General features: G+C 48.5%; 1 protein-coding gene across 3 annotated transcripts in view; it reads right to left on the bottom strand.

Moving 5' to 3' along the window:
* The window catches only part of si:dkey-91m11.5 (PH_BCR_vertebrate and RhoGAP_Bcr domain-containing protein), a 29158-nt gene that overhangs the window by 1934 nt on the left and 3089 nt on the right, over nucleotides 1-24135 (bottom strand). For all 3 annotated transcript variants that reach the window (XM_030358920.1, XM_030358921.1, XM_030358922.1), the window contains 20 exons: nucleotides 14836-15014; nucleotides 13496-13600; nucleotides 12951-13136; nucleotides 11697-11804; nucleotides 11385-11433; nucleotides 11229-11281; nucleotides 10702-10842; nucleotides 9167-9288; nucleotides 8474-8639; nucleotides 7970-8089; nucleotides 6289-6364; nucleotides 6090-6194; nucleotides 5795-5869; nucleotides 5505-5602; nucleotides 5253-5384; nucleotides 2913-2972; nucleotides 1599-1708; nucleotides 956-1095; nucleotides 553-687; nucleotides 256-361 (listed from right to left, as the gene is read on the bottom strand). In XM_030358920.1, coding sequence (XP_030214780.1) covers nucleotides 256-361; nucleotides 553-687; nucleotides 956-1095; nucleotides 1599-1708; nucleotides 2913-2972; nucleotides 5253-5384; nucleotides 5505-5602; nucleotides 5795-5869; nucleotides 6090-6194; nucleotides 6289-6364; nucleotides 7970-8089; nucleotides 8474-8639; nucleotides 9167-9288; nucleotides 10702-10842; nucleotides 11229-11281; nucleotides 11385-11433; nucleotides 11697-11804; nucleotides 12951-13136; nucleotides 13496-13600; nucleotides 14836-15014 — 2266 coding nt within the window. The remainder of the gene's footprint in view (nucleotides 1-255; nucleotides 362-552; nucleotides 688-955; nucleotides 1096-1598; nucleotides 1709-2912; nucleotides 2973-5252; nucleotides 5385-5504; nucleotides 5603-5794; nucleotides 5870-6089; nucleotides 6195-6288; nucleotides 6365-7969; nucleotides 8090-8473; nucleotides 8640-9166; nucleotides 9289-10701; nucleotides 10843-11228; nucleotides 11282-11384; nucleotides 11434-11696; nucleotides 11805-12950; nucleotides 13137-13495; nucleotides 13601-14835; nucleotides 15015-24135) is intronic.

The following is a 24135-nucleotide window of genomic DNA, read 5'->3' as shown; positions in this document are numbered from 1 at the left end:
CCTACCTGCTCCTTAATGGCCTGTATCTGTACTGTCTAACCCCTACCTGCTCCTTAATGGCCTGTATCTGTACTGTCTAACCCCTACCTGCTCCTTAATGGCCTGTATCTGTACTGTCTAACCCCTACCTGCTCCTTAATGGCCTGTCTCTGTCCTGTCTAACCCCTACCTGCTCCTTAATGCCCCGTCTCTGTACTGTCTAACCCCTACCTGCTCCTTAATGGCCTGTCTGAAAGTGGTAGCAGTGTTCCTCACCTCTTCAGGTGGTCCAGCAGGAAGAGGAAGGTGACGAGGTTGGCCTCAGGGAGGGAGAGCAGCAGGTGGAGCATGCAGCTCTCTTTGGCCACGCTGTCGGAGAGTGCTGTGAGGGGAACGGAGGGATTAGGGTCCCCTCTGACGTCCTCATTATTATCCTAATCATGATATTAATGGGCTCCTGGGATTTGCTACCACACTAAATTGCAGATTTAAATGTACCTGTTTTTTAGATGCTTATAATAATCCTAGAATAACATTAATCACGTAATACAAATGAATTAAAGGGCAGCGGACCGAGGCCTCCTGAGAAGCTGGGGTACAGGTCGTCGGTGAAGAGCGGTTCTGGCAGCTCGCGGAAGTAGAGCTTCAGAGTTCCAGCGATGGCGTTCACGTCCATCTCCCTCATCACCACAGACACGTCCTTATTGTCTAGTCAGAGTCAGGGTTAGAGACGGTGAATACATGTATACGGAAAAGGATCCGATGTCATTAGGCACCATTTACCATTTGTCATCTTTCTTTCTTCAATATTATTTTTGATAATAGAAAAATAAGATAAATATATAGATAAATACACATAGGGTATATTTTATGTCAACTGTTTATGTGTGTTGTTGTTTCAAACTATCCGTCTATTTAGTACCCTAGTTCCCTCAGGGGGATCCGATAGGCACAGAAGTGAAGACTGGAGACTCACTGGAGTCGAACGCCGCCTTGAGGCCTTGGATGTCCGTGGCCACGCCCGAGACCCTGTAGATCCCCACCTCCTCCATGCCTCTCATCTCGATCTCCTCCACACACTGCCTCACGATGAGGGGCACCTTGGAGCGCTCCCGCCTGGCCACGCCCCCATGGAACACCACACGGGGTTAACAGTGCATTCACCATGACACACCACACGGGGTTAACAGTGCATTCACCATGACACACCACATGGGGTTAACAGTGCATTCACCATGACACACCAGACGGGGTTAACAGTGCATTCACCATGACACACCAGACGGGGTTAACAGTGCATTCACCATGACACACCAGACGGGGTTAACAGTGCATTCACCATGACACACCAGACGGGGTTAACAGTGCATTCACCATGACACACCAGACGGGGTTAACAGTGCATTCACCATGACACACCAGACGGGGTTAACAGTGCATTCACCATGCAACACCAAGTAGTAGGTGCCCAAAACAATGTTGAGGATAAAACACACACATACATCTATATGCAATAAGGATATATACAAGTAAAGATTGCTTCTGAATATTTTGTGTTTAGGTTTATAATCATATGTTTATTTAATGACAACCAAATGTCTTGTGGTAAAACAACTCACTTTGTGACAACGTTAATTTTGACCCCGAACACGCCGGACTGCTTCCGCGACGGCATCCTCTTCAGACTGAACTCCCTGCTGGTGAACTTCATGGACAGCTTCACCTCCACCTGAACACACAACCATCACAGCCCTTGAGTGTCCTCTCTCTGCGCTGCTTCTCTCTGTATTCTGACCAGATGTTCTGGGTGATAAACCCCAGCGTCTCTCCTGGCTTCACCGTCAACTACCAATCGAATGTTACTAAATACTTCCCATTCTTCCACGTACTGTATACAAGCCATGGCAACATAAGCCTTGGTCTCTTGGAACCCATGTGCGGCGTTCAGTGGGGAGGTATGGACAACATTACGGTGAATCGCCGTAGAAGTACAAAATGTTTTATCACAGCCACCAAAGTGTTTTATTGCCATCGTTTTCACTCAGGCGGCTGTTCACACTAAATGCACTTAGGCACAATCGGCATACTGAAGGGATTTAGAGAAATGATTTTGGTAAGGGATGTTTCATGACATTTGATCCCACAGACCGGTATTGTCTTACAATATTCAGGCCTGGTAGGACATGGGGTATTGAACCCAAAAGCTTTGCAGCTGTAAGTTATTATATCCTTCATTTGAACGTCTCAATGAGATCAAGGTCTCTCAAGCCGTCAGAACATGCAGTATACTGTATACCAGTGAGAACATACAGTATATACCAGTCAGAACATACAGTATATACCAGTCAGAGGCCGAAAGAGCAGCAGACACACTCTCATTGTACATAATAGAGAGAGGCTGAAGCTAAAGCTCCAGTCTTCTGATCAGATAAGAAATCCTTTCAGGGTTTTTTGTAACTCATTTTGTATTTAAATGGTGAATAATATTTATAGGGCTATAAAGTAGGAGTTTTTTTCTTCTTTTTTTAACACTGGCCTCTACACTGTGTTGCCCAACTACACTGTGTTGCCCCACTACACTGTGTTGCCCCACTACACTGTGTTGCCCCCACTACACTGTGTTGCCCCACTACACTGTGTTGCCCCACTACACTGTGTTGCCCCCACTACACTGTGTTGCCCCACTACACTGTGTTGCCCCACTACACTGTGTTACCTCCACTACACTGTGTTGTCCCTTCTACACTGTGTTGCCCCACTACACTGTTGCCCCCACTACACTGTTGCCCCCACTACATCACTGTGTTGCCCCACTACACTATGCCCGCTGTGTATCCTGATATCATGACCCCATTGGGCACAGACCCCATTGAACACATTGGGTTAAGTACCCAATGGGGGTCTTTTATCCGTTGACCACATTGGGTACTGACCCCATTCATAGTGATGACCGTCCTCTGCCAGTCCTTGTTCTGCAGTGTTTGAGGATCCAGCTAAAAACAAACACAAAGGAAGAAAAAAATGTTTGAGACGTTACCAAGGTTACCAAAATTATCAACCTCAACAGCCCTACCAAGGTTACCAAGGTTACCAACGTTGTCGCTTTAAGTCCGCCCAAACTGAGCTGTGAGTTAACCTGGTTCAGTAATCAGGTTTCCACATGGGGCTGGGGGTCTGAGGCTGTCTCTATTCTCTCTGTGGAGGATCACGTGCATGTTTGGCATTCGTTCTTCGGGTCGGTTGCATCAGTTTTACAAATCAAAAGTCAAACTAGTTGAACTTTTCCTTAAATTACACAGTTAATGCATTTGACTGCTACTTCCAAGGGGAATGCAAAATACCAACTGATATTTGGTACTACACACTAACAACTGCAGAGCTGACGAAATCACCCTTTTTTCCCCACAGTGCTACATTGATCATAAAACAATCAGCACCCAATGGACGACTGCGGGTTTGGATTGACGATGGGATGGCTTGAAGTGTTATAGAATGTGATGTAGTCATTTTTGTCGATAAAGAAAAATATGAACTCATGGCAAATCCACACAATGCATTCAACCCATGTTCTTAGATATAAAAAAACAACTACTTTGTGTGTTCCAAACGCCAAGGTGAGAAAGACTCATGAATAGTAACCTGCTGCTTAACCCAAACGGGCCTATGATGGCTTATAGATAAGTGGTGTCAGCCACTGATCCAATCCCCCCCTCGGATCATTCGGCTTTGTTGACATGGATAAGATGGGAGGACATCACGTCAGCAACGGACACTCGTCTGTGTTGTTATCCCAACATGGCAGATGTTACTCCGCAGACAATCTACTGCTTTTTGGATAATCCCTTGTTCTCAGAATACATCAGGATCTTACATAACATCCAATCAGCCCTGTCCAAAGATCTAAAGAGCCTCAGAGCAGAACGCTTCGTGTCCTCAGAGCATCGCTCTCTCCAGGGACACCAGGAACACCCTCCATGTCCGGGAGGGGCTGGTCTCTCTGTACCTTGGGTCTGAGCAGGGCCTTGCGGACCCTCTCCCACAGGGCTCTCCCGGGGGCCGGCCTCCCCTCCCCCTCGGGGGAACAGCTGTCGTTGTCTTTGGGTTCCAGCCCCTCAGCGGCGCCGCGCCTCTCCGTCATTCTGAACGCACGGCGCTCACAAAGCGACTCAAACTCAACGCGAGCCGACGATCTAAAGAGAAGGTCTATGAGGATCCAAAGACGTTGGGTGGGTGTCCGGTATCCATGCCCTCGCCAGACCCTGATACGCTGCGTCTCCTGCTGCCGTCCCTAACCCTCACTCTCCCCAGGGCCCGAAGGTTCTTAAGAACAAAGCCTGCCTCCCTCGGAACGTCCTCCTCCTCACATGAGGATTACATCTCAGTCCCCCCCTTTACTGCACACAGGCTGGCTCTCGCCTACCGCAGGGAGGGGGGGGAGAAGGGGGTGGGGGTGAGGGGAGGGGATTCCCACAGGTGATTTCCATATCTCAGGTAAGCTTCTCCTGAAGTAGCTCCTCGCCAACGTTAGAGCGATTGCACATGAAGTCATTACTTGGATGGCTGCCAGTGAGCTGCGTCAGGATGGTGCTTAACCCCTCCCCTTCACCCTCCACAACCGCCCCCTACACTCAGAACTCTAATCCCTCCTCCCCCCCCCCCCCCTTGTCATAACCCTGAGGCCCACTAATAGCACCATGTTCCCTGGCCTCCCTCAGACCAAAGGATTAACATGAAGGTGTCTGCACATGAACCGCAAGGACTCCACAGCCTGAATGAATCTAGAATGAAAACTATCATCTCTTTGTTTATTGTGTCCGTTGGCCCTAATGGAGCAGGGAACATAACTGAGGGTGTTGATAGTGGCGATAGTGATACTGATAGTGTTATGCTGATGGAGCACAGGGGACACAGAACTAAAGTTGGGTCGGACAGTTGGACTACTCAGTGGCTCAGGAGGTACAGCGGCTGGACCTCTCAGCGGTCAGTAACTGACCGTTGAGCGGCCTGCTCCTTTTTAAAGACATCGATTTATGCCTATATTTTTATTTTTATGCATAATATATGTTCCAGACTTTGTGTGTGATTGCTGCTCCCCAAGTGCAGACCTGCTCGTCAAGTTGAATAATTTTATTTTTTTCATCATTATTAAATGATAAAATAAGTTAGTATGTTTTTCCCATGTAATTTTTTGAAATACCTGAATAACTTCAGGGACACCCAAGCCTTCTGATCTCCTAACACTGTGATCCTCCAACGAGGGCACCGCCTCCTACCGTGATCTGCCCTTTGGCCACGATGCGCTCCGTGTTCTCCCCCTCGTCCCGCGACTGCCTGGTCCTGCCGCAGCACTTCTCATAGCAGAGCAGCCGGAGGGTCTGGGAGCCCTCCAGCTCGATCTCAAACTCCTGTGGTGGAGACACACAGTCAGACGTTATGCTGACGCCAGCACTCACAGCTGTGGTCCACCACGGGCCTCCTTGTTGTGCTAGCGGCTGTGTCTCAGGGAGGGGCCGCTGGAGGCTCACCTCGTTCCAGCAGGGCTCCGTGGAGTCCCGGTACACGCGCGTCTTGGCTTTGTTCACAAAGTAGCCGAAGGCGTCCACCTCCAGGGTGCAGTACAGGTCTGGAAGAAAGCGTTTGATGTCAGCATCCTCCACACAAAGGAGGTTGACTGGACGCAGTCTGTATGAGTTACTCTGCTAACATTGTTCTGATTCCGGAAGAGAACCATCAAAAATACGACCACATTTTGAGTAAAGACGCGTTTAACTTTGGAATAGATTGAAAGACAAACAAAAGAACAGAAGCTCCTCACTGGAGGTGTGTTTGAATCCGGATGCGGAGTGGACGATGACATTGAGGAAGCCGTACAGACCGGAAGACTCTTCGTCTGTGGAGGAAGGGAGAGCTTTATGGATCACGACTGACAGGAAAGAAAAACAAGCAATACTAGAGTCTACTCAGGACAAAGTCCCATAAAGATCTGTGTGCAGCATAACGAACAGCAGTGTTTCTCAAACTATGTTGCGGGACAAGCACCATGTTGGTTGATGGGATTGAGGGTTGAAGCCCTAATGATAGAGTTGACCAAGGTGTATCCTTCTTCTCACCTTCTTTACTCATGATCACAGGGACGGAGTGGACCATCTGGAGCTTCACACATGAGTTGGTGAGCATCTGCAGCTCTAGAGAGGTCAAGGAGAAGCTTTTGTGACCTGAAGCAAAGAACACCAATAACAGTTAGAATGTTATTAATGTTTAAAGAGTGTTGAGTGGAACATGACCAATTAAGGAAAGAAAGTTCTTTACACTTTTTCTGCTGCTGGTGAACCAGCTCTCGCCACTCAGCTCGCTCGTAGTCAGAGGAGATCAGGAAAGTGAAGCCCTGGAACACACACACACACACACACACACACACACACACACACACACACACACACACACACACACACACACACACACACACACACACACACACACACACACACACACACACACACACACACACACACACACACACACACAAAATGATGATCTTAATTCAAAAGGGAAACATTTCTCGTTTGCTGATGTCGGCTGATTGTAGGCTTACCAGTGTACCAGCAGAGGGCAACACAAACACACACGTTGTTTTCAGTGTCCCAGATACCAACACAAACAGCAGTAATCATTGAAAGCTCCCCATCAGGTGGACAGCTGCAGAGAGGAGTAGGAAAGCTGATGTTCTCTGGGCCGGCGTTGAGCACCATTAAAGCATAGGCTGTGTGTCTCTCTGTGTGAGCTTGGTGTGTATGCGTGTGTGTGTGTATGTGTGTGTGGAAAACGGGGAAATCAAAGTATCCCTGGTACACTACATTTACCCTTTGATGCATTTATTGTTTTGACACAAACACAAGTAGAGGGTGCGTTGTACTATCTGCACACACCCCTTCTGAAGCTCTCTGTCCTCCTCTCGCTTTCTCTCTCTCATTTCTTTTTGTGGAGCACGTTAATTGTCGGAGTGACGCTCGTTCTGTGGAGCACGTTCGTTTCAGCTTTTCAAAAAATCGGAAATATTGACATATACTAGATAACTAGAGGGTGCACTGTAAAACGCTTCCATTCAAAAATGCATTGGTTTACATTTCGTTCTGTGTAGCACAAAAACATCAGAGAAATGCTCCCATTCAGAATGCATTGGTTTACATTTCATTCTTTGTAGAACGAAAAAAGTAGGACCATCGTGCTCTGGGACAAGATTCAATAGATTAACGTTTGTGCGCATGAGCATGAAATCATGTGATACCGGGTTGTGTGTTGGGGGGGTCACCCTTTTCTGTTTGAGCATTGGACACCGTTATGGTTTTTTTAATATCACACTACCGCCGAGTTCCCTCCGCCGGGGCTGCTCGTCCGCTGGTCCACAGAATCTTAGCTATGATCTTATTGGAGGGGAGTGGGGAAGTGGGAGGTAATTTTGAACTCTGCCCCCTTCCTACATAGACGGGGGCGCCGAAACTGACTCGTTTGGTAACTGTAGGCGGGGAACTTTCATAAATGCATATCTCATATTTTAGTCAGACTGCATACGACGTAGGATCATTCATGAATCCATGGGTCAGCCTTCCCTTAAGTTAACCTTCTCCGTCAAAGAGTCAAAGCCTTTACTTACAAGGTCAGCTTGGCCTGAAGCTCTTGAAACAAGCTCCAAGATAAAAGTATAAACCACACTACAACACTGCCTCCCTCGACCGCTAGCTATCAGTGAACTGTGCCCATCGACTACAGGTGGTGAAATGCAACAGCTATCAGCACAGAGAGACAAGGAAGCAGAGAGGGAAGGGATGTTTTTTGGGATGTTTACTCTGCAAATCTTGCTCTCTGCTGCTCAATCCCTTTTTCTAACTCTGGAATCCTTCCTACAGTAGCTGCAGGCAGAAAGAAGGGACGCACCGGACTAGAAGGAGGAGGACCAGGAGGGACTCTTGATAACCAGGACTAGGGGACTGACCTTGCCGTTGCGGTTGGCCACCCTGAAGGCCATGTTGGGGGAGGTGAGCAGCAGCAGAGACTCCTGCTCAGCGAGCTTCTTCCTCAGACGCTCCAGCAGCTTCAGCCCCTTCGCACTCCTCTGGAGAGAGAGGGGAAGAGTGTCAGGAAGATCACCCTCCCTAGGGGATTTCTCTCATTAGGGGATCCCTCTCAGTAGGTGATCTAGGTGATCTCCCTCACAAGGTGATCTCTTGGATAGACGCTGTGTTTTAAATTAGGATGTTGCAATGCGGAAATTTCAGGTTTTGTAAGCGGTGGTTTAAAGACATATTTCAGAAAAAGGATTGACATTAAAATGTTTGTCCATCATATAGTTAAAGGTTGAAGAGGAACTACATGTTCTCATTGATCAAAAGGACATAGGAAATCGATGCATTGCGCCACTCATCATCGAGCTTCACATACTGGACTGATAAATTCATTGCATTGAGATGATCATCCCCATCTTCGTTAAAGCCCTCACCTTCTCCCTCTGGATGTCGTTCTTGATCTGGGAGATCCTGAACTTCATGGCGTCTATCTCCTCATCCTGGACCAGAGGGATGGTCGTGGACTCGGCGTCATCGATGGTGTGGAAGGCGAGGTCTGCCAGGGGGATGTACCACTTGCACTCATACTGCTGCGCCTTCCTGAGAAAGGAGAACACGTCACAACACCAGTGTACCAAGGCATTTAAAACAAAACCAAGCAACCGACTGGCTGTGGGCTGTGATTGCTTTTAAGTAGATCTCAATCTGTGTCTTCTAATTTCACCATGATTTCCTGTAATTGCAGGAAATCCCTGCAATTACTTAAATTTTTTAGTTCACTTGGTATTTCCTGATGTGCTAGGGATCACCCTATCCATCTTTATTTCTATCCATCACGTTCCTTGTGTGCTTTTGTTGGGCCATATTACCTGAACACAGGCCCTCATTGAATTCAGCTTCTTTGTATCAATAAAGGTGGATGACATGGACCCATTTCTACTGCTTGTTGATAACATTACTGACTACAACCCAGGCGCTGAGGTGGCTGCATTCCAGCAGTTTGTTCATTAAACCCTAAACCCTGTCTGAAGTCCTTCTAAAGTCTGTCTGCTGACAGCTATTGCTCAGTGTTCCCCTGTTAGCCGGGGGGTTCTGGAGAGAGGTGTGGGAGCTGCGCGGCGACCCACCCTGCAGGCTGTTTCTTCAGCTTGGTGCAGAGCAACAGGTCTGTGAAGAGGAAAACGTGCCGGAGCTTTCTGGATCCCTCCACCAGCTCCACCATGAAGCGGTCCCTCAGGAGCTGCCGGTTCTGAGGAACCAAGGAGAACGTTCTCAGAAGGACAACAGGATCCGCCAGCAGGATGTCAACAGTCAACAAATGGGACACCAGCTTATCTAAATCTGTGCTTTGAATATGATCGCGTGACTGCTAGGAGCCATGCAGTCACAAGGGCTCCTATTCCATTCAACCTCACACACAAGCACAACAAACACTGTAACGTTACAACAGATCAGCTCTACACGACTTTATTGCCCCATGAGATACGATGATCTCATGGGGTAATAAAGTGATGAGACAACCAACCTCTTGAGGGTGTCGGCATACTCAGCCAGCCACTCATTAATGACTGAGCCCTTCCTTTAGGGGGCGTCTATGGGAGGGGGACGGGTCCGACTGCTGGAGCGACGCATGGTGTCAACATGGACAGATTGCAGCTTTCTGACATTTACTGACATAATCCGTCGTAATGACGACATCTGCACGCGGGTGGTGGGACTGTCTGGTATTAAAATGGGCCTTGACCTCTGTGCTCAGGATCTCTAACAAATCAGCCCACAGACCCTGCCCCCCTCTCACTGATGAAACCTCTCACTGACTAAACACTCTGTTCCTGCTAGTGCACTTGGCCATGGAGGCAGCAGAAGTGGGCCAGTGTGGTTCTAGCAACATATTGGAAGCTGACCCATATTTCATAGAGCTGGCAGAGGATCAACAACATGACTCCAGTGGCACAGTGTTTCCAGGGAAACACAAACAGTGGCAACCAAGTAGTGGCTGAGCCTCGAGCGTGTGACCTCAGAGTCCACACAGGCCTCTGCACACGGGAGGACGGCGGGTTCCCCGTTTGTGTCGGCCGCTGTTGTGATCCATTTCCTAAAGGGGTCTTTGTCTGCGACAAAGTGCAGATCAAATGCTCACTTCAAAGAGAACCAGCAGCGAGAAAATCCATCATAAACAATTAGTGTTGCCTCAGCAGTGAGCGGTTTCAATACAATCGAATACCAAAATCACATCGGGTTTGAAGATTACTTGAACAGATTGTCCAGATTCGACTTAATAGAAACCAGTCATCGAGGTTGCATCAACGTCTTTTCTTGGGATGGAGAAGGAAGGATAGGGGAGGGGGGGGGGGGGGGGGGGGCAGGCTCCAAGATAGAGAAGAAAAACCCTGAATGAAGGAACTTCCCACCAGTCGTCTAGGTCCTGGGGGGGTCCACTTGGGGATGGGTGGGGGGGGGGGGGGGGCAGGAAGTGGACCTCTGGGCTCTTTGGGGCTGCACGTGGGGCTGGGGGGCAGACAGGAAGTGGACCTCGAGGTCCTGGGGGGGTCCATGTGGGGCTGGGGTGGGGGGGCAGTCAGGAAGTGGACCCGGGCTTGATTCAGGGGCACCCCGGCTGGGTTCAGGGCCCCGCGCGGGGGGGGGAACGACAGAGACTCACCTCGCCCTTTTTCACGGTCATGGACTGGCGGCGCGGCGTGATCTCCTCGTTGATGCTGGACAGGAAGTTGTGCGAGATGCGCAGGGCGTCCTGCAGCAGGGCGTGGTCGGGGTGGCAGGCCGGCGTGTGCTTCAGCAGATCCTACCGATGAAAACACAACATTCATCGTCATGGTAACGACGTTTAGCGATGAAGCTTTCTCCCCACACGCCTTTAGATAGGGCGTGTGGGGGTCAGGGGTCGTCTTGCTCAACCACGCCTACAAGTAGTCAAGTGCACATTGGGGATCGAACCCAGAACATTTCTTCTTGGTTAAACCCCCGCTACTCTACAGTACACTATCCTGCCAACAGACAGTAACCATGGGAACCATAGGTACAGTTGGCCGGATTCCTTTCTATCAGGACGTGTTTCTGTCCTTCTCTCCGGGTCTGCGTGAGGCAGCAGGGCCGTGGGGGCCGAGGTCCGGGTCAGGGTCCGGGTATAAACCCTGGTTATCAACAGAGCTCATCAGGGGCGGGACGTACGTGCAGAACCAGTGTGCTGCGCGTCACCCGGTCCACAGGTTTGTACAGGAGAGCTGAGGAAGAAGAGCAGGAAGATTCATGTTCAATACGGCCCCTCCTGACGCCGTGACTCACATGGTGAGTGTGTGTGTGTGTGCGTGACCAGACAGGACTTACTCTCCAGGGAGTTTTTAGGCGACTCCTTGTTACTCTTCACCTTGAGGTTCTACGGCACAGAGAAAGATAATAAATAAAACTGTATCCAAACCAGCAGTTTACACTGTACCACTTTATCACTTTCTCTGTCACATTACATCACAATTCATCAAACAGGTTTACATTGCCCTCTCCTATTGGCTGGAAGGATTCAAGGGGATGTCACGATGGCAGGTGAGCACTGATTTGGTTCAACCTCACCCTGCCCCCACATCTCAATACAGCCAACCTTTCCAGCCCAACGCCACCTTGGCTTCGTGGTAGAACACATACCTCGGAGATCTCGGCGAATTGGACGTTGGCCTGGCAGCACTTGTCGGCCGTCTCCACGGCGACCTTGTAGTTATCCACGAAGGCCCGGTACACGCCCAGCTGGTTGGCCTGCAGGGGGGCGGGGAGACTCATGGTCCATGAGGGGGCAGAGACCCTATCAGACCCAGGACATGGGGTCCTGGGTCCATGACTCACATAGGAGGAGCGGAGGAAGAGCTCTACTGGTACACTACCCTGTTTGTGTGTGCGAGTGCGTGTGTACCACAAGAGTCAGAGCAGCCACCGGGTGTGTATGGGTAAAGTAGTGCTCACGTGGGATTCTTTCATCCACGCTGCAGTGTGTGTCTGGATGTGTGTACACACGAGTGAGTGAATATGTGTGCATGCATGCGTGTGTATGCATGCGTGTTGCTAGTTCGAGTGTGTTTGCGTGCGAGTGCATTGTGCGTGCGTGTGTGCTTTGAGCTCCACTGTGGTGGCACAGGGCTTTCATCAGCCAGGGGACTCCAGGCGGTCTGCTCAGATGTTGTCCCCCATCCAGCAGACCCTCACACACACTCTTTACCCCCCCCCCCCCCCCACCATCCAACCCCCGCCCTATTAGGGATGAAAGGCACCGTTTTAAGGCGGCCTTTAATTATTGGGCTGAAGGAAAGAAAACCGTCTGACTCAACCAATGGCGTCGTTTGATCAACAAGCAGCGTTCTCATTTATTTTAAGTACCGTGTTTTTTGTGTGTGACCGAGCAGGAGGTAGATCACATTTAGGTATCACTGATGACTCAACTTCACGTTCATTATTATTTTTTTCTAGAATGCAGCTAACATGCTAACATGCTATTGGGCTGAGGAACATCTAGTGGACTGAGGAACATCTAGTGGAGGAACATCTAGTGGACTGAGGAACATCTAGTGGTCTGAGGAACATCTAGTGGACTGAGGAACATCTAGTGGAGAAACATCTAGTGTTCGGAGGAACATCTAGTGGACTGAGGAACATCTAGTGGAGAAACATCTAGTGGTCGGAGGAACATCTAGTGGACTGAGGAACATCTAGTGGACTGAGGAACATCTAGTGGACTGAGGAACATCTAGTGGACTGAGGAACATCTAGTGGACTGAGGAACATCTAGTGGACTGAGGAACATCTAGTGGACTGAGGAACATCTAGTGGACTGAGGAACATCTAGTGGAGGAACATCTAGTGGGCAGGAGGAACATGGAACCAGAATGACACCCTGCGTTCTCCGCTCACCAGCCTCTGGAAGAGGTCGCCAACACACCGCTGGGAGCTCCAGTCCTGGACCCGGGGCAGCAGGGCATCGTAGAAGTCCTTGTGGATCTGGTGGAGCTCGGGGACCTTGAAGAAGATGGTCTCTATCTGCTGGGTGCTCAGCATGGGCTGGGAGGTGGTGGCAGCGGCCCTCAGGGGCTTCATGGGCTGAGGGGACAGGGTGAGTCACAAGCCATACGTTACCAAGGCTGGAGGATGAACGCAGTACAGACTGGAACGCGTTACGAGGTCAAACTCTGGAGCATCACGCATCACCAAGATGGATTCAGAGGAAGAGACAGCATTTACAAAGCTGCAACCCACTTTTTTCTTAATCTTTAAAATGTCAGGAAATTCAAACTAGAGTTGCTTTGGACTGCATTCAGCGAGCGTTCTTCTTCCATTTAGAGCAGTTGGATATATTCGATTTAGAGGTAGTGTTACACAGTGGAAAGGTAAGGTTAAGGGTTAGGGTTACACAGTGGAAAGGTGACAGTGGGGAGACGTGTGCCTGGTGTTTCACTCACTATCAGGAGGGCCTCCAGGTGGCCCAGGTAGGCCTCTTCGCTGGCCAGGATCCCCGACAGAACCCACTTCCTCATCTCCAAACCCTTCTCCTGGTCGAGCTCCACCTGAGGGACCAGAGGCCAGATGACAACAAACAAACAATAAACAAAAAAACAAGCAGGGAGTCAACACAACTGTCATCGTGTTGTTGCCATCTCCTTTTGATCCAACGTTTTTGGAAAGGATAACAGGTCACCAGGGAAACAAGTGGACTGCTGCCCTCTCCACGCACGCACACACCTGGCACACAGGCACACACATTATTCCACATGGGTTGACGAGGGACACCAAACACACTCTCTCCCCCATTCCACGGACGTATTGTACAAGAATAAATGGGAGCTCAGTGGAGCGAGTGTGAAGGTGGATCTTAAAGAGCTTTTGTTAGAGACCCAAACAGAGGAAGAGCGTTTAAAGAACACGTGGAACTACTTAACATAGAAGAGAGGGCCCCAGAACTCGATGGAACTTGATAGGTTTAATGTCTTGATAGCCAGACACCTGGTGTCACAGCTGCAGCCAGCCAGCCATCCAGCTCACCATAAAGCCAGCCAGATAGCCAGCCAGCCAGCACCATATACAGTCAGCCAACTAGCCAGCCAGCCAGCCAGCACCAAAGTCAGCCAGCTAGCCAGCCAGCCAGCCAGCCAGCCAGCACCATATACCGTCAGCCAACTAGCCAGCCAGCCAGCCAGCACCACAGTCAGCCAGCTAGCCAGCCAGCCAGCACCACATGGATTCAGCCAGCTAGCTGGCCAGTCAGCAAGCCACCACCACATACAGTCAGCCAGCCAGCCAGCACCACATACAGTCAGCCTGCTAGCCAGCCAGCCAGCAGCACATACAGCCAGCCAGCTAACCAGCCAGCCGGCCAGCCAGCCAGCACCATATACAGTCAGCCAACTAGCCAGCCAGCCAGCCAGCACCACAGTCAGCCAGCTAGCCAGCCAGCCAGCCAGCCAGCACCACATGGATTCAGCCAGCTAGCTGGCCAGTCAGCAAGCCACCACCTCATACAGTCAGCCAGCTAGCCAGCCAGCACCACATACAGTCAGCCTGCTAGCCAGCCAGCCAGCCAGCCAATCAGCCAGCTCCACATACAGTCAGCCAGCTGGCCAGCCAGCCAATCAGGCAGCTCCATATACAGTCAGCCAGCTAGCCAGCCAGCGAGTCAATCAGCCAGCTCCATATACAGTCAGCCAGCTAGCCAGCCAGCCAGCCAGCCAGCCAGCCATTCAGCCAGCTCCACATACAGTCAGTCAGCCAGCCAGCCAGCGGTGACCCGCAGCGCCCCCCGTACCGACAGAGCCGACTCCAGGGATCCGGAGGACTGCGTGTCCTGGCTCCTGGAGCGCAGCCGGCGAGGGGACGAGGAGGAGGAGGCAGGGATGCAGGCCTCCTCCCGGCCCCGCCCTGCCTCCTCCGGGGGTCGGTCCAGATCAACGCAGAGGGATGGAGAGACCTCCCTGGACCCGGGGTCTGTTGAGGAAAGCACCAGCGGGTCACAGATGGACTTCTACTAGTAGTGATATGAAACTCAAGGACAACATTATAACCCTAGCCACTACTACAACCACTACTAGTACAACTATTAGTAGTACTACTAGTACTATTACTAATAATAGTACTAGTAATACTAGTAGTGGTAGTACTACTAATAGTTGTACTAGTAGTGGTTGTAGTAGTGGCTAGGGTTATAATGTTGTCCTTGAGTTTCATATCACAGGTCACATTCGTTACATTACATCCATCACATAAAAACATTTTACAGATGTATATGGTGCTTGTCATAAACCGTAATGGAAAATACAATAATAAAACAGAGGCAAAAGTTTGAGGGAACTTTAGAGAATGTCAATCCTAAGCCCCATAATAATAATGGTGTAAATGATTCAATTAACATCATGAGGGAAGATTCATGAGATGATGATGAACCCTAACCCTAACCCTGACCATAACCATGACCCTAACCGTGACCCTGACCCTGACGAAGAGGGGTGGGGGGGTGGGGGTGGGGTTTCACCTTCACCCGGGTATAAGGGTGCCGTCTAAGTTTGTGTCGCCGTTGGTCCTGGAGTGGAACGACGTGTTGGACGGCAGTGCTTACTGCCTGCCCACATGACTCAGCGCTATCTTTTGACTCTTACGATGATTATCAGTGTGCTGACAGCTCTCTGAACCGCAACAATAATGAAAGAATGGTCAAGTTCTTTCGCAGTTGAAACAGCTTTTGTTCAGCTTTTTTGCTAGTGTAACCCTCGTATGAACGGAGGAGAGCATTACGGAAAAAAGAAAATAGAGAGAGTGATAGAGAGAGAAAGAGAGAGAGGAATGATTTATAGAGGTAGGTTGGGAGGGCAACAAAGGAAAAGAGATACATGGAGATAAATGGAGAGTGAGAGAGAGAGTGAGAGAGAGAGGGACTGGGACGGCTCCAGGAAGTGCCCCCCAGCCCAGGGGAGGGGGTGTGAAAGGCCAATCTGTGTTCCTCTCAGATTAACCAGCAGCCAGGGAACTGAATCACATCCTCTTGCAGCTCAACCTACTGAACCCAGAGAGAACGAAAAGATGAAGAAAAAGTATGCTGACGGTATCACAGCCGGGTGAGAGTGTGTTGGTGATGACGGTATCACAGCCGGGTGAGAGAGTGTTGGTGATGACGGTATCACAGCCGGGTGAGAGAGTGTTGGTGATGACGGTATCACAGCAGGGTGAGAGAGAGAGAGTGTTGATGACGGTATCACAGCAGAGAGAGAGAGAGAGTGCTGGTGAGACGGTATCACAGCAGGGTGAGAGAGAGAGTGCTGGTGAGACGGTGTCACAGCAGGGTGAGAGAGAGAGAGTGCTGGTGAGACGGTATCACAGCAGGGTGAGAGAGAGAGAGTGCTGGTGAGACGGTATCACAGCCGGGTGAGAGAGAGAGAGAGTGCTGTCGAGACGGTATCACAGCAGGGTGAGAGAGAGAGAGAGTTTTGGTGAGGCATTATCAGCTCTATAGTCATCCTTACAGAGGTTGGTTTGGGTGTTTTGAGGAAGTGCCCCCGCCGGAGCGTTCAGCTTTATCACCTCAGAGCGGATACAGGCTTTGTCCACAAGGTCATCCTATCACAAACACCTCCCTGTGCTCACTCAGTCACACACACACTTTAGAAGCCATGACGGTGCTGATCTGTTTCTACGAGGTCCACTGTTACTTAATTTGATTCTGGGCCATTTAGAGTGTATAACTTTATATACAATAACAAACTACTGTATATCCAAACTAAAGTAAATAACCCTTACCTGCATTGCATTAGTTCCTTCTACAGAAAACTACAAAGCCTTGTTTACACAAAATTAATTGTTTACAAATGACATGAAAACCCTTTTTGCTTATGCAACGCTATCACCAACCGATTATATAAACACCACCCGATTAAATCCTCACCACCCGATGGTATCATCATCACCCAATTATATCATCTCCACCTAGTCGATCCTCCCCAACCGATTAAATCCTCCCCACCTCAGTAGATCATCTCCAACCTTGCGGAGGAGGGGTGCGGGACAGAAGGAACGACCACACTGCAGCTTCTTGGTACAAAGCAGAGCAACAGAGGAGAACAGAGGTCTGTGTTGGGACGGGCCGACGCTGGACAGAGAGGCGAGGCCAGCAGCCATGCCCCCGGTGTCCCTCAGCTGTCCGTAACAGAGGCGTTCTGCTGGTGTTACATAAGAGCGCTTAGCGTCCCTGACAGCTGGGACAGAGGGGGTCGGTGAAGCCTCTCCTGCGGACCGTAGTCCTGAGAGCATCCCTAGGACTGGGCGCACGCACACACACACAAACGCACGCACCGCACACACACACACACACACTGTTCTCAAAGAATGATGAACCGTGTTTTTTTTCAGTCGTAAGTGGATCCAACAGTAGCCATGTGAAAGCCTATACACACGCACAAGTGCACACACCAGAGATGGAAATTTACTTTTTTGCCCACCAGCCACTGTGGCAGGTAGATTTAAAAATCTACCAGCCACTCATCTTTTTTATACGCTATATTTTTTTTTAATATATGCGTACATTTTAAACAATATAATAGTAACAATAGATAAGAAAAGTGTTTTTCATACACATCTTTTTTCCCATCAGAAGTGATTTTTACTGTAAGTAGGTTCTGCCAAGGAACTGAGTTGAAAACGTTACGCTCTTACTGCATATGATAAACAATATACAGGTATCTGCCATGTTAAGTCATGTTTATTTCAAAGGTGTTACGATGACAAGTTGGGGGATAATTCATCTATACAAAGTATTTTCAATAAAAAACAAATTGACACATTAACAATAAAACAACATGCATGGCTACACCATCATAACATGTTATTTACATGTGACTGCATACAAATGTGTCCACAGACCTGGTAACTAACGTATGATAGTAAGCATTATTGTCCCCACTAATATTCAGAAAAAAACACTGCCTCAAAATGCTATTAGCTTAAGCAATACAAGTAGAGGCATATACTTGAACTTTATACCCTGAATTTTGAAACGTTGCAAACGTGCAAAAACAACAACAATTATATATTTATATGGCATTCAGTCCAATGCTGAAAATATATCTGTGGCATTAGGCCAATGCTGTGGTAAAGTGTGTAAAGTATGACCAAGTGTTTCTTTCTGTTCAATAGTCTAGATAGAACTTTATCAATCCCCTGTAGGAGAAATTTGTTAATTATTGTCCCTATAAAACAATAATGGTAAAGAAATAAATACAAAACACGTCGGTAACTGAGTTCCACCTACTCACTTCCACCAATGCAAAGCGAACAGAACTGAGTAGGGGAGGGCGTAGCCTAACTAGTTTGTGAACGACCCAGAGAAACGCAATGCAAATTCAATGTGAAAATGTATGAGGCTTTAATAAAATCCTGGACGATTTTGAAATTCCGCAAACCATTTTTTAAAAGTGTCTCAAAAAGAGGGCATGTCCGGGCAAAAGAGGAAGTGTGGCGTGTGAGCGTGTGCATAGGTTGAATTCATGGGGCAAGCCAGAAGTGGGAATCTCCCACTTCCGGCTTCCATGAAAGAGAACCAAACTAATTCACACAAAAGCGTTCATGCAAATCTAGCATTAAAGGTTAATTTAAGGAAGTTCACTCCAGTCACGCTGGAAGTATTTCGCTAAAAGTAGCGCTTTAATTTGCGGTGTCAGAGAATTCTGAGGAATCTAAATGCTGACTAAATTCTCAGAATTCTGACACTGCAAATTATTGCACGCTAGTGAACTACTTCAAAAAAAAAAACTCGACATCGCGACCAGGCGACAAATTACTGGTGAGAAACTTCTTAAATTAATCTATAATGCTGGATTTAATTATCAGAATTCGGATTTTATCCAAGTATTCTGACTTTATTATCAGAATGCTGAATTTTATCTCATATATATAATATATATATAATTCAGACTTTATTAGCCTATTCGATTTCTGAATTAAAATTCTTGTGATGAATAATCTACATTTGTACAGTCGATGTGCAGCACTTTAATTCCCGTCAACTTTTTATTTTCTAACACCAGCACTTCCACAACTATGCCCATGTTCCTGACTGCTATATACAAAACAATTTATAGCGCATCTATTTTTCGGCTGGGTAGTGATACGGGAGTAACATGTAGGGTACATCGTATGTACACTCAATTTTGGGGTATTTTAAGTTTACTATATAGTGCATGAAATTAACCACTGAGAATTCGAACACCCTACAAAATGGCGAGCACCCTATATAGTGCACTATATCTGTGATAGGGAACGATTTCGAACACAGCTATGGTCTCACGCCGAATGCATGAGACTTGAGAGCCCCGTTACCGGTATATTATCCCGGATGTTGACAGTCGCAGTTCAGCAAAAGGGGCGTAGAAGAAGAAGGGGGCCGGATGTTGACAGTAATGGTTGTAGAACTGCAGCGCCATATGCCGAATGTATTAAATGTGCAAATTTGATCGGACCTGACTGGAAAGTATTACCCGACACAGTGGCGGGTGAAGTGACACAATTCACCATCCCTGGCACACGTACACACATGCTTTGATCTGCATGTATGACATGGGAATTAAGTGGTTCTATGGCCTTGTTTGGCGTTTGTTCAAAAGCACATATGTTTGACTTCCAACCTTGCAACAAACTCTAGCCACCTGAAGACCACCTGAGGAAAACTAGAGCTAGCTGAACAGGAGTGGGAGTGAGGTCACGGACTCCTGGGGCGCTGGTGGGGGGGGTGAGTCCATCACATAGCTCCTTCCTGAAAACCCAGCAGCTGGCCCACATGTTCATACAATTCATACAGCCCTATCTAATCCTAATCCATAGATACGCTCACAACCACCATCAAATGGGATTGGGAGGAGGAGGATTAGCCAATCACTTTGGTGCTTTTGTTGGTATTTTATACCTCCTGGCTCCTTACTGAAGGGCTATCCCCACTAAAGAATTCGTCACAGTGTTTTGGGCTTTGGGTGTCCATTAGAAAAAGCTTGTGCCGTTTGGAAGCATGAAAGCCTTCTTCTTCTACCTCCTGACGCTCCTTCAGGGGAAGGCTCAGCCTGTCTGGTCGGGAAAACAAGCAGAGAAGGAAGCAGCGCAGATAGAGACAGTCCATCACACCATGCCAGCCCATCTGGACCCTGACTCTAACCCTAACCCTGGGCCCTAACCCTGACCATGACCCTAACCTGACCCTGACGCTAACACTAGCCCTGACCCTGAACCTAACCCTAGCCCTGACCCTATCCCTTACCACAGGATAAATAGACCAAAACAGCAGCAGGCATCCAATGCATTTGACTTAAGTTGGGTCAAATGTAAACAGTTTATGTCTAAAAGGAATAATCCCTAAATAGCAAATGTATTGATCGACCCGGCACATATATAAAGAGTTCTATTTTCTGATGGCTCTAAAATGGTGAGGGAAGGCCAATAAGCATTCCTAACATCTTTCACTACCGGCTGTTTCTGTCTGCAGAGAAAAGGGGACGAAATGTGATGCTGTTAAAAGGTTGAGGGTTCCAGTGAATGGATTCTCCCCTTCACCGCCTCGTCGCCGTGGAGACCGCGGCCATGCGGTTGGAGGAGGGTGGGGCTGGTTTTGGGGAGGGGAAGGGAGTCGACTCTTTCAACGATGTTTATGAATCCAATGATGTTCACGCAGCAAAGTACGCTCATCAGGAAGACGTAGGACCTTTACGCCCTCTGCAGCATACACTCCTTTACCTTCTCTTCGTTGCAGAGATGTATTAGATGGTGAGGTCTGTACTGGTGGAATATCACACTGCTTGAGAGTCAGCCGTCTAGAGCTCTCCCTCCTTCCCTGGGTCCATGTGGGGAGTCAAATGGAGAAGCACTGGGATACTTCAGAACTAGAAACAGTGAGCCCACCGGCCTCACTGTGGAGCAGAGCGATGAGGTGAGAGCAGTGCACCTCACTGCTCTGCTCTCTTGTGGGGCCTAAAATTAGAGCAGTCATGGAGTGGCGTAGGCCTGGCCCTGGCCTCCCGAACCCAGCCCAGCTCACCTACTAATCAGTGGGTTTTAAATGGCTCAGCCTGTCAGAGCTCCAACGCTCTGCGTGAGAGAGAGAGAGAATCACAGGCCAGTAATCGTTCCAGTCCGTGAACTTCCTGAACACAGACGTGGGGAAATGGCAGCAAGTAGCAGAGCAGGAGCAGGTGTATCAGTCAGTGTGTAGTTCTGTGTAAATTGAGCATAGCATTGTGCCATTAAGGCGTATAGGCCTTACTACACATGGAAGGGGGACTTTGTGCAAGTGTAGTTTTCCAGGGAAAACGACACGTGTTGCCAGTTTATCCTGGCAAAACAGGTCCACCTACTAGATCTTTCAAACCTAAACTATTTCCTGAAAGACAAACATGTGGGTTCCAAGTAAGGAACATTTAATGGGCAACGCCTTGTCTCAAACTCCTGTGCTGGGATACTATTTTTCATAAGTTTTGTGGCTTGGAAGTTTTCTCGACTCTGTATACTATTCAATCTCTTAAAGTTAAGAGATTAACCCCAAGCAGTTGTTTCAAGAGGTGAACATGTACAGCACTTTACAATTATCAACTCCTGCACGCCTGGACGGACACACACACACACACACACACACACACACACACACACACACACACACACACACACACACACACACACACACACACACACACACACACACACACACACACACACACACACACACACACACAAGCAGCTGAGACATTCCATACACACTTGGCCTGCAGCACAGAGGGCTCTTTGAGAGACCAGGGTAGAGAGAGAGGGGCGGGGCGGGGCGGGTTGGGTTGGAGTACCGGAGCACGAGGGAATAACAGTGGAAGCCTGGGGGGGGGGGGGGGGGGGGTTATGTGGAGTGTTGGTCAGGGCAGGGGAGGTGTTGGGTCAGGATGGGGGGGTGTTGCTCAGGGTAGGGGGGTTATTTGGAGTGTTGGTCAGGGCAGGGGAGGTGTTGGTCAGGGTGGGGGGTACGACATGATGTCATGGTGCCATGGAGGTCATTGATGCGGCAGGACGGCCAGGAGCCTCCAGAGCAGCTGAACCAGAAGAAGCGGTGCACTCCATAGTATCTCTCTCGCCCTTGCTCTCCTCTCCCCCTCTCACCAGTACTGTAGAGTCTACAGTACTGGTACCTGGCCTCTGGTCTAGACTCTACAGTACTGGAACCTGGTCTAGACTCTGCAGTACTGGTACCTGGCCCCTGGTCTAGACCCTACAGTACTGGTACCTGGTCTGGACTCCACAGTACTGATACCCGGTCTATAATATACAGTACTGGTACCTGGCTCAGTCCAGCACCACAAATCCGGGAAACAAAACAAATTGAAATAAAAACCTTTGAATTACTCAAGCTTTGTTTTGCCCAGAGGAAATGATAATAAACAAAGATAAACATACATTACCGTACATGGTACGGTTATGTTTACTTCTCCCTCCCCACAAGGGACACAAACAAGGCACTTACATTGAGCATGTGATGAGTCCAGTCTCTCCTGTTCTCAGTGTCATGATGATAATTACCTATGAGCTAACGGAGCCTACAGGGAGTTGGCCTCCTTATGAAGGCCGTTGATAACCACTCTATTTACAACCAGCCCTGACAACTGCCCTAGATTACTTTAAACAGGGAGACTTTGTCATTCAAAGACTCGTATTCATAAGGAAGGAAATTACATCAAACTAAAGAACAGATTGAGAGAGCAGCTGTTGTGTTTGAAATGACTGGGCAGGACATTGATGTACTGGTCAGTGGTTAGGTCTTCAACCTCCAGTCTGTCTGGGTTATCATCAGCCTCCAGGCTGAGGTATCTCGAGAAAATGTGAAGCACCAAGAAGCTCCAGTCCTTACAGAGCACAAGAAAGGCTGGAGGGTAGCCCGATGTTTCCAAGGTGCCTCCTCTGTAGAGCTCTTGTGAAACAGCGGCACGCAGCTAGCTAATTTATTAGACACCAACAAAAATGTTTCCCTAGAAGTCAGGGACCACAACAGAGAACCATTTTATTGTCCACCTTGGCTTGAAACACTGTCTTGCCTAAATCCTGAGCACGCCATGTGCACAGTAACATTGTTATGACATCAGGGAAATAAATCCAGATTTATGGTAATCCACAAGGCACGGTTCTCTCACAAAGCAAAACGCGCCGTTACCTCAAAAGCAGGTCAGCATCGGACAGCCTCAGCAGGACGGACCACATACAGCTGAACATTCAGCATCATAGCTTCTGCTAGTGAGGTTAGCCTTTCACTGAGAAAGAAGTTTCATTTGATGGTGGACTATTTAACTTTATATAGAATCTGAGGGAAAGTTACTCATCAACTCTTTTTAAAAGGAAGAGGACTTGTCAGGGGTGGAAAAAGGGATACACTGAGACAGACCTGCATACTATTTATTTGATGCATTTTAGCAATTGGAGCAGTGTGCAACATTACACCTTATAGCGCACTGTCAGCCAACAGTCACATGTCAGCTTAAAACAGCATCACCTTATATAACAAAAGGCTATTCAGATCATTGGGTTAATCTGCTTTTTGTCAAACTTGCTTAAATGCCTAATCTGTATCCTAATTCAGCCTTTTGAAAACATGAGACTGCCCGAACCACCCAATGAATGTTAGTAATCGTAGCACGTTCATGCAATACTTTTGGATTGTCATCCCAGTATCAATATCTCTCTATTTATCTAGGGTTCACAGAGAGATCTGTAACTACGAAGCCTCTTTCACACTGGTTTGTGGGATAACCTTTCAGGCACCACTAGGGATTGTCCCTGTTCACACATGCAGCTACATTATGGAACATTTCCGTTGTTTGCCCTTTCACACATGACATAGCAACGCTGGATTTGTTGGGCGGTAATGTTGCATCACCGCCCGGTGATGCAACACAGTTGGCGGTGATGCAACATTTATGGATGCCAACCGCCAAATAATTCAAGGATTGAGGGGAGCCCCATTATTACGTTCTCCATCCAGTTCCAGCCATTCTTAAAAAAAGGAACTTGTTTGCAAAAAAATAAGCGGTATATATAGTTATTGAATCAC

Source organism: Gadus morhua, chromosome 6 (genome assembly GCF_902167405.1).
Source record: "Gadus morhua chromosome 6, gadMor3.0, whole genome shotgun sequence".
Lineage (NCBI taxonomy): Eukaryota > Metazoa > Chordata > Actinopteri > Gadiformes > Gadidae > Gadus > Gadus morhua.
This window is presented reverse-complemented; position numbering and strand designations above follow the sequence as displayed.